The 12,103-nt window shown below is 43.8% G+C and overlaps 2 protein-coding genes across 6 annotated transcripts; one reads left to right on the plus strand and one right to left on the minus strand.

The window, feature by feature from the left end:
• Positions 1–3,170: 3,170 nt before the first annotated feature.
• LOC125721815 (protein RD3-like) lies at positions 3,171–4,812 on the plus strand. The gene is made up of 2 exons (XM_048997921.1): positions 3,171–3,466; positions 4,017–4,812. The coding sequence occupies exons 1-2, from the start codon at positions 3,171–3,173 to the stop codon at positions 4,366–4,368; spliced, it is 648 nt and encodes a 215-aa protein (XP_048853878.1). The 3' UTR covers positions 4,369–4,812.
• LOC125721814 (syntaxin-5-like) lies at positions 4,246–11,314 on the minus strand. 5 transcript variants are annotated; one of them, XR_007385974.1, is made up of 12 exons: positions 11,179–11,314; positions 9,861–10,104; positions 9,578–9,648; positions 9,308–9,390; positions 9,153–9,223; positions 8,936–9,052; positions 8,721–8,777; positions 8,543–8,624; positions 8,327–8,427; positions 7,683–7,804; positions 7,365–7,592; positions 4,246–4,364 (listed from the first exon to the last, which is right to left on the minus strand). XR_007385974.1 is itself a non-coding variant. In XM_048997920.1 (11 exons), the coding sequence occupies exons 2-11, from the start codon at positions 10,083–10,085 to the stop codon at positions 7,433–7,435; spliced, it is 1,062 nt and encodes a 353-aa protein (XP_048853877.1). In that variant the 5' UTR covers positions 10,086–10,104; positions 11,179–11,314; the 3' UTR covers positions 5,531–7,432. The 5 variants fall into 5 exon arrangements, 4 of the variants coding, with proteins under 4 accessions (XP_048853877.1, XP_048853873.1, XP_048853874.1 ...); XM_048997920.1 differs by lacking the exon at positions 4,246–4,364 and having other exon boundaries at positions 5,531–7,592; positions 9,335–9,390; XM_048997916.1 differs by lacking the exon at positions 4,246–4,364 and having other exon boundaries at positions 5,531–7,592.
• Between the last annotated feature and the right edge of the window lie 789 nt (positions 11,315–12,103).

The following is a 12,103-nucleotide window of genomic DNA, read 5'->3' on the forward strand; positions in this document are numbered from 1 at the left end:
CAACTCTCTCTCTCCCCAAGGTTCGTCTGCATTTACCTTAGCAAAGCTACCATTAGCTTAATAATGTACCGATTAGCAATCTGGCTACAGTGACCAACTTTACTGCCATTTCATTTGGATTGCGGATTTTTCGGTGTCTGTTGGCGTATTGACCTCCGACAAAATGCCAGGTGACAGAAGTGGCAGGAAGATGAAGCAGCGCTTCTGCTAAAAGCAGCACATCCCTCCAGCTCATCGTAGCAGCAGCGGGGTACAAAGCATGACGAGAGTGCGCTCCGGTAAATGAGCGACACACCACCTTGGGTAAGTCAATTGAATATTGTAAGCTTACCAAGACCAAAAAAAATGTATGAAGACACGTATAAAAAGCACAGATAAAAGTATGAAAAGTTGCAAAAACACTTCGATACAGGTGAGGATACTGAAAAAGTGCCTTCATATCCAGCCCTGTATTTTCCCCTGCCCTGTATTTTAGCGTCCGTATTTTAGTTTAGGGGTGGCATCGAACGCCATCTGGTGGTCTGTAAATCTGTTGCAAAGGTCTGCTCATCCGGTTTACGCAACTTGCAAAATATAGCTACCTGATTGGAGCGAGAAGTATTCAAGAGGGACCGCGCCGGAACAGTAATAGTAACCGTCCCTCAGTCCTTAGTTGTTAGTTATTTGTGTAACCATGCGTTAGTGGTATGGGATCCATAACGCTTTCCTCTGGTGTTAGGGAGATTGAAAAGCCCTTATTTCAGATGCAGACAACCAAAATGTATGAAAACCCACAAAAAAGTATAAATACAAATAGTAAAAACGGCAAAAATGCTTCCACCCAGCTATCCATACTCATCTTTAACATTGTAATGTCTTTCATTAAAACCCACCCCAAGTTTCATAAAGTTTTACATTCGTAAATATATTGAGGTTAACACTATGACAGCTCATGAAAAAAAAACCTTATAGGCCTAAGTATACTTTATATAATTGCAGTTACGAATTTTGAAAGTAAAGCTGGCGTAATTAAATAAGTAAATCATAGGATATAGGCTAATAAAATAACCTTAAATGTGGCAGAAAAAATATCAAGGTAACTGATACTCATCGTGTACTGTCGCCATCTGATGGCGAGGCTTTAGATCGGCATTACAATTTTGTTAGATGCCTCAGTTTATTTTACCCGGCATAACTCAATCGCAACTCAAGGTAAGCCTAGAAGCTAGGACGGATGACATCATGTAGCTACGAGAATGTAGCAACGCATCTCCTCGTTAGTATAGTGGTGAGTATCCGCGTGACAGAGGACGGATGACATCATGCAGCTACGAGAATGTAGCAACGCATCTCCTCGTTAGTATAGTGGTGAGTATCCCCGCCTGTCACGCGGGAGACCGGGGTTCGATTCCCCGACGGGGAGAGTAGTCTTTTTTGTGAGGGGGTCCTCACAAGGGAAAACTCCATTCTGTTTAAATCCGTGACTGCAATCTAAAAACTAAAATGGTCGAGAGTCAGGAAGTGTGAGTGTCATGCCAGATGCGTGAGAGCTGGCATCCTTACGAATGGACCGTCCTGATAAAGATATGAATACAGGCGTGTGTGTGTGAAACTGCGGAGTTAAAACTCTGCATATAACTGGAAAATTGCTAATATATCTGTGCGTCTCTTAAAACAGCAAGATGGGATATGCAAAGACTGAAATTGTCATTGTACTTCCATTCTATACAATAATATAAAGACTTTGCACAGGAACTATTGAGGACATAGGCTATTTAATTTCAGATAATAACAGCAACAAAAGAACAAGAATAATACAATGTATTTAAATGATTACAGAAAAACAATGTCACCGAAAACCTTATTATAGCGTTACAAAGCACATTTATACAATAGGTCAAATACATTGTAATCTAGTTCTTTCGCGGTATTTATTATTTTATATATGTATGACTAAATGAGAAGTGTTGTGGTTCATATAATCCCGGATTATGGAATATCTTTAGCGCGGTTGACAGCTGTAATCCAGTCAAGTAAACCAGAACTCATCCTGAAACTTTCTAAGAATAACAATTAATACATCGCGAATACCCATGCAATAAGTGAGTAAACTATTTTAATATGCAGTTGGGGTCTCTTTAAATGTGACTTCTGAGAGTCATATAAGTAAAACACGTAACAGATGTGACCAAATCACATAAGAAGAAATATGTTCCAAAATCTTCTTTTCGTATGCGAAAGACCCGTCGGAGACAATTTGAGCAATTACATAATTATAATACGTCATTTTCTTGGTAGGTCTCCTCCAAAGAAGTTTTATCGAAAAGTATAATATTATAGAATTTATTTTAATGTATCGATAAAACAAGAAGGAAATATAAAACAACAAATATTAAAAACAGCAGCAAAGTCCTAATATGAAACTACAATGACGAACCCACGTCTAACGAAACTACTTGCAGTCTTAACCTAAATAATATATAATTGTCATCCAAACTTTAAAACGACGTTGATGATCTAATGCATTAGAAAAAAAACGCGGAAAAAAACAAAACACACGTTGCACAGCGTGTGGTGCAGGAAACTGCTGATGAGGTGCATAACGGCTGGCAAGACAGTATTAAAAACGGATTAAATTTCTTCGTCTCGTTGCTCGGTCGTGTGGTGTACGACATTCCCTACGCGCGGTTGTTTTGATTCCTGTTATATAGAAAACTGTAGTTAGGGTAATGAGAATGCATTTATAGTGAATCAGAACATAGCCTTACACTGAGAACATTATTCCAGAATTATATTTTATAATAAACTGCATTTTATCCTGTTCAGCTGATAATTTCATAACGTCGCCAAGGTAAGTAATTAATAGATTTTTGTTGTTCTGATGTCGTCTTTTCCTGTATCTCACTACATTGGTTCATCATTCTGTGCACATCAGGCTTTTCAACGATCGTCCATTCGTGAACTTGTCAACGTCTTTTGCAGCGTTTTCGGTGAGTCTTTTCGCAGCTGCGTGTTCCAGGATGGCATTAGTATATATTTATTAAATCCATGCGGCTTAAAACCCCTGAGACATTCGCGCGCGCAGGCACGTACGCTGGCTTGCATACCGCGCGCGCCTCTTCCTAAGGCATGCCTGCGTACTTCTGGTTCAGGGTCCCCTTGCATCCAGGCGCCGCCGTGCATCTCTTCAGATGTTTTCCTGGTCGGCGGGGTTTTGCATGGAGGCTCAGGTGCCTGCTCAGCGCTCGCCTGAGGAGCTGGTGACCAACACTCTGATGCTGGAGCTAGGCATGCTGCTGAAACGAGCAGACCGCCTCCACCAGGAGCGTGGCACTGATGCCCGGCGGCGTCGCTCAAGTGTCGACTACAGTTGGCTGGCCGTGGCACACCAGAAGCCGCCTTACGAGCCCAGCCCCGGGGAACTGCTGGAGTTGCGTGGCCTGTGCGCCAAGATCCGCCCCTCGCGGTGCGGCCCTGTCATTCTCAGGTGGGGATACGTGGGAGATCAGGCACGATTCATCTACAGGCACAGGGCCAGTTAAATCTCCATGGCTCCATTGATCTGCTAGCCACTGGTCAGCACTGTTGATGTCCGGCACTGATCATGGGCATGAAAGGACAGAAAACTGGGGTACACCCTGGACGGGGTGCCAGTTCATCACAGGATACATGCATAAATACTCACACGCAAAATCACATATTGCGATGCCTGCTCGGGGATGCTAGTTAGCAACACTGCATGTCTTCAGACTATGGTGTGAAACCAGGGTGACGTGGACAAAACACGCAAACTCCACATACATAGAGAAAAGGTGGGATTTGAACCCTCAGCTCTGGAGGTTCTGAGTCAACGACGCTTTACATTCATATATTGGGTATTGCTGAACTGATTCAACTACAGCTAGTGGTACAGTATGAGCCAAGTGAATATGGGTAGGGTTGCTATCATTTTCTTCTGTTGACTAATTGATGATGTGTTTGAGGGGTTCAGACTACCTGTGGCCTGACATTGTCCATCCTCGTCCCCATCCCTCCAGGCTCAGGAAGTTGGTGGCAGAGTTCGAGCCAGACGCCCATGAGGTGCCGCGCATCCTGCGCATGATTCTGTTGGACATTGTGGAAGAGGAGGAGCAGAGCAAGGACCAAGAGGAGCAGGCGGCGGGTTGCTCGGAGAAGCGGCGCAGCAAGAGCTTGTCCTTCGTCACCCTCCGCTCCCGCTTCCTAGGAGTAGCCTTGGGGGGGTCATGCTTGTGCCAGCCACGAGAGGCAAGGCTGTGGCCCGGCGAAGATGACGATGGGGGTGGCCCACATTTCAGTGCGGGGGTGATGACCCGGAGAGTGAGGAGCATGCCCGAGATGAGCCCCGTGGAACAGATGACACAGAGCTGAACGAGAGATGCAGGAGAAGAAGGGAGAGTAGGAGTGGGAGCAGGAAGTTGGTACCTTTGAGATCATTTAAGGCAAAGTAGGTTGGGGAGGCCAGGAAACACACACTCTGAACTGGGTTATAGCACTACGAAGCATCCAGACTAGCCCAACCTTCTCAAGAATGCACACTGACACCACACAAAAAGGTACAACCATGTACAGATAGAAGTATATTCCAAGCAGATCTTCCTTGGGGATACCAGAACATGATCTTCCGATCTAGTTACTCCATAACTGATTATCTAGTACAGGGTCATGTTGACTCTGAGCCTGCCCTGAGAAGACAAGGCAGGGGACACCCTGGGCAGGATGCGGTCTAGTTAACGTACTCTGTGAAATACGTGTAATGAGTATAGCAGCTATTTGCAAAAATAAACAACATTTTCCATTAAATGTCCCCATTGCTCTGATTGGTCTTTGAAAGGAATCCACAGTGTGAGGTTCCTCTCGTGAGCGGCAGGACTTTCAAGGTTGAAGGAGTCGCATTTCCTGCAATCTGTGTCCTTTACACTCCGGGAAACACTCTTCTCTTGGTAACGCTGCTCGCCCGCGCACATCAACACGGACTTGCCGCTGGCCATGCGGCTGGGGTTCAGCCGCCCGCCGTGTCCCTTACAGATACCTCCCTCTTCTCGTTCTATAACCACTGGCATTTGGTGTGTCTCGGTGTTACGCCGAGTACGGGCAGGAAGTACACGGCTGGTCGGGGCTCAACAGCGACTCCGGGAGTCACTGAGATTTAGTGTAACGCAGTTATTGCTGACACTGTGGAATCGAAATAAACATACCATACCACAAACCATAACTCATGGAAGCAGGATCCATTTACTTGCAGGACATTCAGGTGGTGCTACGCATCGTATGTCCCAAGTGGAGATCATCCGATCACGTTGTATAACCTGTGCTTTGCCTTGGCCGAAGATAGCAGGGTTGTAATAGGCTTTGAGACACCAGCAAGACACCGCCTTTGCATTTGAATCTCGCTCCAAAGGATTCTGGGTAGTCTCAATGTGAAACAAGCCGCTAGACTTATACCGGCACCGTGTTGACGTTCCTGGTGTCACAGTATCTTGCAAGTGATGAAACTGCTGCAAGTCAAAATCACCTGACACACAACATCAACTGCGAAGAAAGATTCAACGTCAAGGCTTTAATTACTTTTCGGGTCCTTGAACAAAAGGATTTTTTTTTTTTTTTTTTTAAATAAAATAATTCCAGAAACACATAGTGTGACAAGCAGTCATAAGAGTATCAGCAGTAATTACTAGAATTACAAAATGCATTAAACCTTAGAGAATGCCTTCATCCTGAAGACAGAATTCCGACCGGAAGGATTACAGAATGTGTTCCCTGACAGCACTGAGATTGGGAGTGGTCAGAAGGTCCTGATGATCACAGACTAGCGTCTGTAGCTATCGATGTGCGCAATGTGATGCAACATGACAAATTCCAAGACACTCTTTATACAGCTATCAACAGTACCCAGCTCTGGCCCTTGGTAGCATTTCGCTCAGCTTTAGCTAGCTATTAACCATACTGATAGGTTGCCTTGCTGAGTATCATGCAGATGCCAACTGAAAGGTTTCCGGAAAGATTCATTCCTCTAGACCTCAAGAAACAGTGTGGGCCATCCAAGAGTACAAGGATCATCAGTAGGAACCTCTCTTTTGGTAGAATCCAGTGCCGATTCCAGGCAAAGCATAGATCTCTAAACGACTCGCGGTGAAATGGGTGGTTTACTTTGAGAAATTGCTCTGCGTGTCACGGGACTAGATCTCACGAGCCCTGTTCTTGAAAAGCCTCGGTCCCGTCTATTATATGTGCTCCTGATTTCATGGTTTCCGGAAGGAGACACTGCGAGCGAAACCCGTACCTTGGTTCAGAGAACCAAGGTGACCAGCACCTGAATACGAATGCTTGGGTTGTGTCATAAAAATGTTTTGGTCACAATACCCAACCTAACTTTTTTTAATGTCCATCAATAGGTTAGTGATAGTTCAAGAGGTCTGTGTGAATTAAAACCGCCGTGAACCATGACTTCTCAGGAACAAGCCGACCGATTCATGGCTGGTTGTGCAAATGTGCCCTGAGGGGTTCAAATTTAGCACTTAAAAGATATTCAATATTATGTTGTTCAGTGACAATATTAAATGATGAAACTGCAATATACCAGTAATTTTTGGGTATTTCGAATACTAACAAAACCGCAAAGGATCTACAGACAGGCAGTAGCTAAGAATAGCATATATTTATATTCAGAGAGGAAACTTTCCATGAATATCTTTAAAGGGCCATCAAAATATGAACGATGTTAAGTCATTCTGTGTAATGGTCCCAACAAAACGCATAACCACTTACATATTCACACAGACGCAACATGAATCAACTGGCAAAATCAGGCATTAATCATACGTGAAGGAATCTCAGCGCTATCTTCGGCCAGAAACAATGGGTCTGATCCAGAATTTCAGCCGACATTTGACGGCTTCTGGTTTAATGAACCACAGCAAAACGCTGAAAGGACAAAGCAGAGATGGGGACGCTCCTTCACACCTGCCCAGAACCGAAGGACAGGAAACGGGGACAGAAGAACCTTTAACCTTTAATACTGAACCCTTAAGAGGTACTCACTCCATCTTAGAATGATGAGTGAAGGCATCTCTTTAAGAAATCTAAGAAAGGTTTTACTTGTAGGGAACACATTTAAAAAAAAAATAAATTGATGGTTGCTCTTTCTGTGATCATAATTAATAATTCATTACAGGAAGAACCTGCAAGCCTTGGTTCACTGTTGGGCAGATTGACTATTAGCGTCAAGGTCTGAAGTAAGAAGGTCTTGGGCTGGAGGGTAGGATCTCAATGTTGGCAGTGATAAGGGGCAGTGTGAATGAAGTTGTTGCCAAGACAGGCCTGGCTGACAGAACCCACTTCCCCCCACCCCCCTCCCCCCAACACACCTGACCACCTGGTTCTGCATGAAGAACTGAGTCCATTTCTTGGTACGAATTCCTCCCATGTCTCCCACTCAGGCGAGGAAGACGACAAAGACGATGAAGAAGATGATGAGGATGAGGAAGATTTTTATCATGAGCCAGCGGTTGGAGGAGACCGACTGGAAGTACTTGAGGATCTCGCCGTGGGCGGCGTCCACATTCAGCTGGGTGTCCTCCACGTTCGCGTCGATTCTAGAGGGTGGGTTGAGACAAATGCATGAACAGCTCAGACCTCCAGAAGGTCCATTGCTATGCTGCTGTAACCTACACTGCCTGACCTACCTGTGCACCGTCTCCTCTTGCTCCTTCACCATGTGGGCAAGCTGCTGGAAGATCGAGCCCAGCTCCACGATGGTGGACTCGATGTTCTGCATGGTGTCTGCTCGGCTCTGGATGTACGACTCCTGAACACACCAACAGCATTGTCATTGTTATTATCATCATCATCCTCCTGAACACACCAACAGCATTGTCATTGTTATTATCATCATCATCCTCCTGAACACACCAACAGCATTGTCATTGTTATTATCATCATCATCCTCCTGAACACACCAACAGCATTGTCATTGTTATTATCATTATCATCATCAGCCATTTTCTGTAATGGATTTTGTTGGTTTATTTACCACTTACAAAAGGTCTAAGTGACTGGCCCGTGACATGTTTATAAGTCATAATTTAATCAGGCCTGTAGGCCCAGATCAACCTGTCTTTTTCTGCAGAATAAACTAGCAATGTAGTGTTGAGCTTGCCGGCGCAGATTCACTAAATAAGTTTCACTTGAAAAGACTGAGACCATCTGTCGGAACTCAGATATGTTGCTGTAAACACATCACAGCGTGCTAACTTGTTTCTGACATCATCGTCCGAGGGTGTGTATAACCGGCCCCCACACCTACAACAACACCATCTCCGCCACTCACCTGTTCGTTGATCAGCTGAAGCTGATGGTTGGCGCGAGAATCCATCTCTATGGAGACGTCTGCAGGTTTCTTTGGCTCATCTTGCATCAACAGAGAACCATCTGAATGGTTGCGAGAGACACAAAGCACAGCGATTAACATATTGCATCCATAAATGTCCTTGTTCACGCATAGTGTCATTAATTGCCCTGCTGGTCACAGTTAACGCGCTCTTACCAAAGTTCCTAGCATGCACGGTTGCCGCAGAAACTGGGGCATTGGAGAATTGCTCCCTACGACTTCGCTGCTGTTTAAGGTTCTGTGGACACAGTGATCAAGGTTAGGCCCTGAAATGTTACTCCAGCTTTGTTCAGGACCGTCATGGAAACCGTTAGGAGGACCTAGAATGTCTTACCTCTGTTCTCACCTCCAGTACCGATTTGAAGTCGTTTGACATAGATGCCAGTTTCGACTACAGAGCAATAAAGGTAAAAAAAGAGGCATCAATTCCAATAAAATTATTAAAAAAAAACTTCTAAGAAACATGCAGAAATCATTCATCTTCGATGTAGACAGAAGGTGATATAGAAATCGTGGGGTGTAAACGGATATGGATGCAGCTGTCCTGACCTGCAGGGAGACGACGACGGTGTTGGAGTGAGTCTGGAGATGCCTGCCATTCTGGCTGCCCCGGGAGCGAATGAGCTCCTGCAGATGGGCTATCTGCTTATTCAGGCTACTGATGTCCTGCAGTTTGAGGGGTGGGCAAGTATGGCGAACACACAGTCAGAAAGAACCGGAAAGCACGGCGGAGCGCCTGCGGCCACAGTACACAGTGCTCCCTCACCTGCCGGATGATGTAAGTGAGCTCTTCAATCTCAACTGCCTTGTCATCAAACAGTGATTTCCTCTTGGCCACTGCGTGAAAACAGAAGAAAGCGTTTCCGTAATAATATTGTCACTCTTAACCTTAATCATAATATGCCGATTTAAAAAAACTACCATCAGCTCTGAGATCGCACATCTTACACATTGTGAGTTTTTCCAATTTGGCAAAGGTGTTACTGAGGTCTCTCCCGATTTTCCTGCGAAGACAAAGGAAGACGGGAGCGCTTCTTATAAATCAGCCCAGCAGATGCCGAAACTCCGCAAGGAGCGCCAACAAGTCACAAGCGCGAGCTACCTGTTATTTAGCATTTGAAAACTAAATGCTACCATTCCGCTGCTAACAGAAACAGCATGAAAATGAGGGACACAGATATGGAGACTCACTTTGCCATAAGAGTGAAGTCACTGCGTTGCCTGAGAGGACTGTGACTTGGTTTATTGGCCTGGAACCCATTCTGAACAGGAGAAAGGAAAAGACAGGACGATGATCATCCTTAAATCACAACATCGAATGGTGCAGTTTCTGTCTGACTCCTTTAGACGTGCAGCAAGCCTAAATTCCCTCTCTAAATAAGCTATATTATGTATGATTTTAGCTACCTATACAATAATAGAGAAGTACGCGTAATACAGTGAGTTGCTACTGTTCACGTTCCAAATTGCTTACTTGCTGACTCTGGATAGACTTGCAAGCGGACAAGAACTCCTGCGTCCGATCTCGGCAAGACATTCTGCTCGTGTCCACGGGTGGGAGGAGCAGGGATGGTGCAGCGGCAGCAGGGGACGCAAATGCCGTGTCTGGCTGGTCGCTCAGCAGCGTTTGAGTCTGGGAAGGGCCGAAGTATGCCCCCTGCTGGCTACTTTTAGAACCGTGGCGACGACGTGCGTTCATGGGAGCTATGACACATCACCTGCCAGGTATGGAAAACATCCCCAATTTCTTAGAATACACATGAACTGCAAACAAATGATCGCAGATACCTAAAAAGTAGAGAAAGAATTAACCCAGTCCCTCTGTTCTGCCCGAAGGGACATTCTAGAAAAACAAATGGCACTCGAATTTGGTCTTAATCTACACGTAATGCAGAAGAGTCACATTTATTACACCTAACCGCTAGCTAAAGGATGTAAATTTCATTTAAGCCGAAAATAAATTAATGTCAACCTAAAAACACCAATTATCTAAGTTTAAATCATCACGGCTCAACACAGATGGGTTTAAACACGAGCGTATTTTATTAACAGGTCACATTTAAATAAATTCAACATTTAAAGTAATTGCTGTTGAAATACATACCTATTATGGCTAATCGATGCTATCTGACAAGGAACAAGAGCATTTCTGTCTCGTAAGTACGTAATCAAGCGCCAAATTCCCATATTTATTTCTTCTTTTAAAACACACGACTTAAGAAAAACTTACCAGTCATCACTATTATCAACTGTAAACGACTGTTATCTCGTAAAACTTCTCTATCATTTACATTCCCATTTGCTTCATCAAGCGATTAGGTCAATCCGGAAGTCCTAGACCTAGAACACCGCCTTCTTCATTAAAACTCGGCAGCGGAGCGCGTGAAACCCGTTAACGCGCTTTCCTATTGGTCTACATACACGTGACCCTTCACCTACGGCACCCTTTCCAGGAGTCAGATTGGGTGAATTACACGTCATTCACGTTACATGGTAGCTCGTCAGCAGCAGTTCGAGACGTCAAAACAAGTTCAGCATAATCTTAAAGATTTGTCCAAATGTGAAGGAGAATAACGATTGAACTATTTGATAGAAAAAATGAAGCGTCAATGCAGTGCAAGAAACCAAACAGCCATACTGTTACAGTCGATTTGCCGTTTTAAAACTGCGTGAGTCGGCCAAAAGCTTTTTGACATTAAACAATATAACTAAAACAAAATGAAACCTTTATAGCTATCTGCGATTGGAACCGACACGTCACCATTTCCGCTGATATAAAACATGTGTGCTACCTGCAATTAAAAGTCTTCTTTTCTGATCGTTTCTCTTCAGGATCCTTCCCCAACCTTAGTATTACGTTCTTGATCCGGGTAACTGCGCAAACGCCGACGTAACGCCACGTATCACCGCTTCATTGTATTTAAACGCCAAGCATCCTACTTCTCAGTTTCACTTCTGATGTTAAACCATGTGACTGTCATCATATTGGAGAAATATTTTCGGAATAGGTAGTTATTTCTTACATCATTACCATTGTTATGAACTATATTTTATTTGCAAGAGTATTTTTTAGACTTCCACTACAAATCAAACAGATAGGGTAGGGAGAAATGTGTAGCATAGAATAAATATGAGCAAGACTTCATTTATAATTCCTGTAATGCAAACAGAGTTGAACTGAACTGGAATGAGCTGCATGTATAACTTTAACCATTGTCTACAAGTACAAAACAGCTACTAATAGTTTTTTACGTAAACATATATCCAAGAAGAAAAAAAGGTACAAATTCAAAGTGACTGAACATCCAGATAAAAATAAAAAGGAAAACTATTAAAGAACCAGAAACCTGAAACATAAAAACAACCAAGAACTTTGCAGTTTATTACCATAAAGAAATGAAAGCAATAACTAATCCTGGACAGTCTTTCAGCTCACTCTCTCAGTGTCTTTCAAGCTAGCAGCTCCATCTGTGAATGAAACGTATTTACACATCAGTGTAACCCAGTGCTTATCTTTCGCTTGTCCACCTATTGTGACACTAAGACAATTAATTACAAAAAAAAAACTAAGGTCGATTTGGAGGAAATGCAACGTTAATCGTGGTCAGAAAGACATCTTTCTGAAGGGTTTCAATATGCCATGGAAGACTGGTAAGTCTGTTTCAAGATGTCTAAATTAGAAACGTTCAAACACTAATTGCTTTCACTGCAGCGCAA

Source organism: Brienomyrus brachyistius, unplaced genomic scaffold (assembly GCF_023856365.1).
Source record: "Brienomyrus brachyistius isolate T26 unplaced genomic scaffold, BBRACH_0.4 scaffold35, whole genome shotgun sequence".
NCBI classification, from domain to species: domain Eukaryota; kingdom Metazoa; phylum Chordata; class Actinopteri; order Osteoglossiformes; family Mormyridae; genus Brienomyrus; species Brienomyrus brachyistius.